The sequence below is a fragment of the Volvox carteri genome (genome assembly GCF_000143455.1).
Source record: "Volvox carteri f. nagariensis unplaced genomic scaffold VOLCAscaffold_82, whole genome shotgun sequence".
Taxonomy (NCBI): Eukaryota; Viridiplantae; Chlorophyta; class Chlorophyceae; order Chlamydomonadales; family Volvocaceae; genus Volvox; species Volvox carteri.
The window spans coordinates 247,924-250,454 of NW_003307625.1; the positions used below are offsets into that span (position 1 = coordinate 247,924).

Sequence of the window (2,531 nt, forward strand, 5' to 3'; positions counted from 1 at the left end):
CTGTCAATTTGGCAGGATTGGCTCGGGCTGGCATCCAAAAGCACATGACTTTTAAGGAATTTACAGAAAACTTTGCAAGGGGACCGCTTACAAGTGCCTCATGTGCGTATTAGTTTCGATCNCACGACATGGCGTGGGAAAACTTGCACACCTGGTTACCGTACTCTGGCACTACTACTACTACTACCGGCGGCAAGCACTCAGGGCCACAATTGCAATACCCAGTCAAGTCAGTCGCTGAGGCCCCACTGTTTTCCTACCACACTTCATCGGCAGTTTGTCCAGTTTATCCCACAACACTCCTATGCATGAATAGGTTCGGGTGGAAACAATGACAAATCTCTGATACACCGCTAAACTCAGTACCACGAGCTACGTTGAAAACAAATGAAAATGCAGATGTCTGCCGAGAAGAATATGTTCGCCATATGCAATCTATGCCTTAATCCATCGAGCTCTCCGTTGGGTGGGGCATGGCCCATGAAGTCGCCCCCGGTATTCCGCCCATGCAACCAAACACTGACACAAAACGTTGCACGCCTGGGCCCATGTAAACCACGACACTTCCGTGTGGATTGGCTACCCGCGCTCCCCATGTCAGGGGTCCTCCCTCCTGCTGTTGACTCCCGGATTGCCCACGCACAAACGCCAAACGTTGGCGCAGAAAACAGACAGGCCATTGTAGTATGGCATCAAACCACGCATAATCCACAGCGGCTTTCAGCAGCAGTACTGCTTGGTGAATGCGACCGGCCGTGTACTGCCAGTCTTAGCACCGATGAACCACCCCCTGATGCAGCCGCTGATGCAGCAGGCATATGGGTCTACACCGCCGAGCTCTGACCAGTTTGTTTTGAACTCGCCTACACAGGGTTGTAAAACAAGGGGGGCATTTCTGTTATCATATGGTATGATGTTTCATAGACGTCGGTATGTATAACATTATGCAATTGGGTGGGGTGAGGTGAGGTGGGTTCCTCCTTTCTAGGTTGCCCACTCTTCCCTGCCACACATCTCATGTCGCCACTTACCAGTAGCACCACGCGACTTGACGCGGGGTGGCACATCCTCTGCTTCGGTGATGGCGGCTGGTGCATTCATCGGGACCACAGTTCCGCCGCGTCCTCGACGGTGCCAGTCTCCGCGTCCCTGTGTCCCTGATCCTCCACGGCCCCCTCCGATGCCGTTTTGATCTTGAACAAGAGGGATTTCGCGTCCGAGACGGTAAGGCCCGGTACATTCCCTCTCAGTGCCATGGCGGCGCGAAGCGGGGATAGCTGGAAATCCTCTGCAATGAAGGACACATTGTCTTTCAAAACACCGTTCGCAAAGTTTCCGGTTGTTCTCGGCACGGCACGGGGACATCGCCGCCCCACGTCTCTGGCACGGACTCGCGCTTTTCTCTCTGTGATCAATCTCTCACCTCGGAACAGTTCCCGTGCTTCACCAACGGAGTAGACGCCGAGATCTTCTTCGAATTGACGACGCACAGCATCCACCCGTTCATCGTCCCCGTCTAGCACATCGTGGAGACACGTCGCGAGAGCCGCGACATCAGACTATAGACGCAGCAGAGAATTAAATAAACCCCGAGTGAAGGCGAATGGCTGCAAGTGCACCATGGCGCATTTGCATGGTTGGAAGCCACAACGCAAGAAAAGACATACCGCGTCATTTGGACTTCGTGTCAGCTGGTCTCGAGGGTCTCCATCTTCCGCAGTGTCCTCCAGGGCGACATCTATAGCGGCCATTTACTCGCCACTCCTACCCGAAAGTAACCTATCTTCTATGTAATCAACGCTAAACGCTGAAGTTGGGTAGGAATGTAATACTATTGTAAGATTATCGACTGTGACATGCTTGCAACCCATACTTACATGCGCACCAAACTCTTGTTGTACGGAAGCGTGGTGTATGCATTAATGCATGACAGTGCGCGGCGCTGGAAGTGCTTTTGGTATACTTATACATCTCTATGCCGTTGTTGTGCAATATCTAAGGCGTGTTCCTTTTAAAAAGCTGAAGGTATTTAGACAGTAGGGAAGCATTTCTAAAAATCTCGGTAAACCATTGTAATAAGTATGCCAGTTTATATTATCACCATAGGTTCTTGTGTCGAACGGTGCTAAATGAACCATGGTGCATGCATGGAAGTATTCGGGGCGGAGAAGTCTCAGGCCTCTGCTATGGAAGTCCTGGAGAAACGTCAGCTTGATTGCAGAGTCTGTGGACGCCAGCACACGATTAACTCGTGTTGCTGTGGCCACCCAGCGCCATGCACGGTCCTGTACCCACAATTTTGTGTTCAGGCGCTTTGTGGCTTCGATGGATCTAGCTGTGGAGCTAAGTATGCGTCCTTCGCAGCCGTCGCACCGGCAGTGTTGGATACGGATGCCGGTATGCCATGTTTTCAGACCCGTTGTCGCAGCGCCGGCTTCGAAGCACCGCGCCGTTGCCCGGTCCGTTACCCATGCCGGGCGCCCGTCCAGCGCGCCCCGCCTTCCTGCAACAACTAGCCGAGCGTCGGCGCC

The 2,531-nt window shown here is 53.0% G+C and overlaps 1 protein-coding gene across 1 annotated transcript in view; it reads left to right on the plus strand.

Moving 5' to 3' along the window:
- The window catches only part of VOLCADRAFT_107890 (uncharacterized protein), a 2,976-nt gene extending 1,122 nt beyond the window's left edge, over positions 1-1,854 (plus strand). Inside the window, exon 6 of the mRNA XM_002957895.1 lies at positions 1,434-1,854. Coding sequence (XP_002957941.1) covers positions 1,434-1,520 — 87 coding nt within the window. The 3' untranslated portion in view covers positions 1,521-1,854. The remainder of the gene's footprint in view (positions 1-1,433) is intronic.
- The last annotated feature ends 677 nt before the right edge of the window (positions 1,855-2,531 follow it).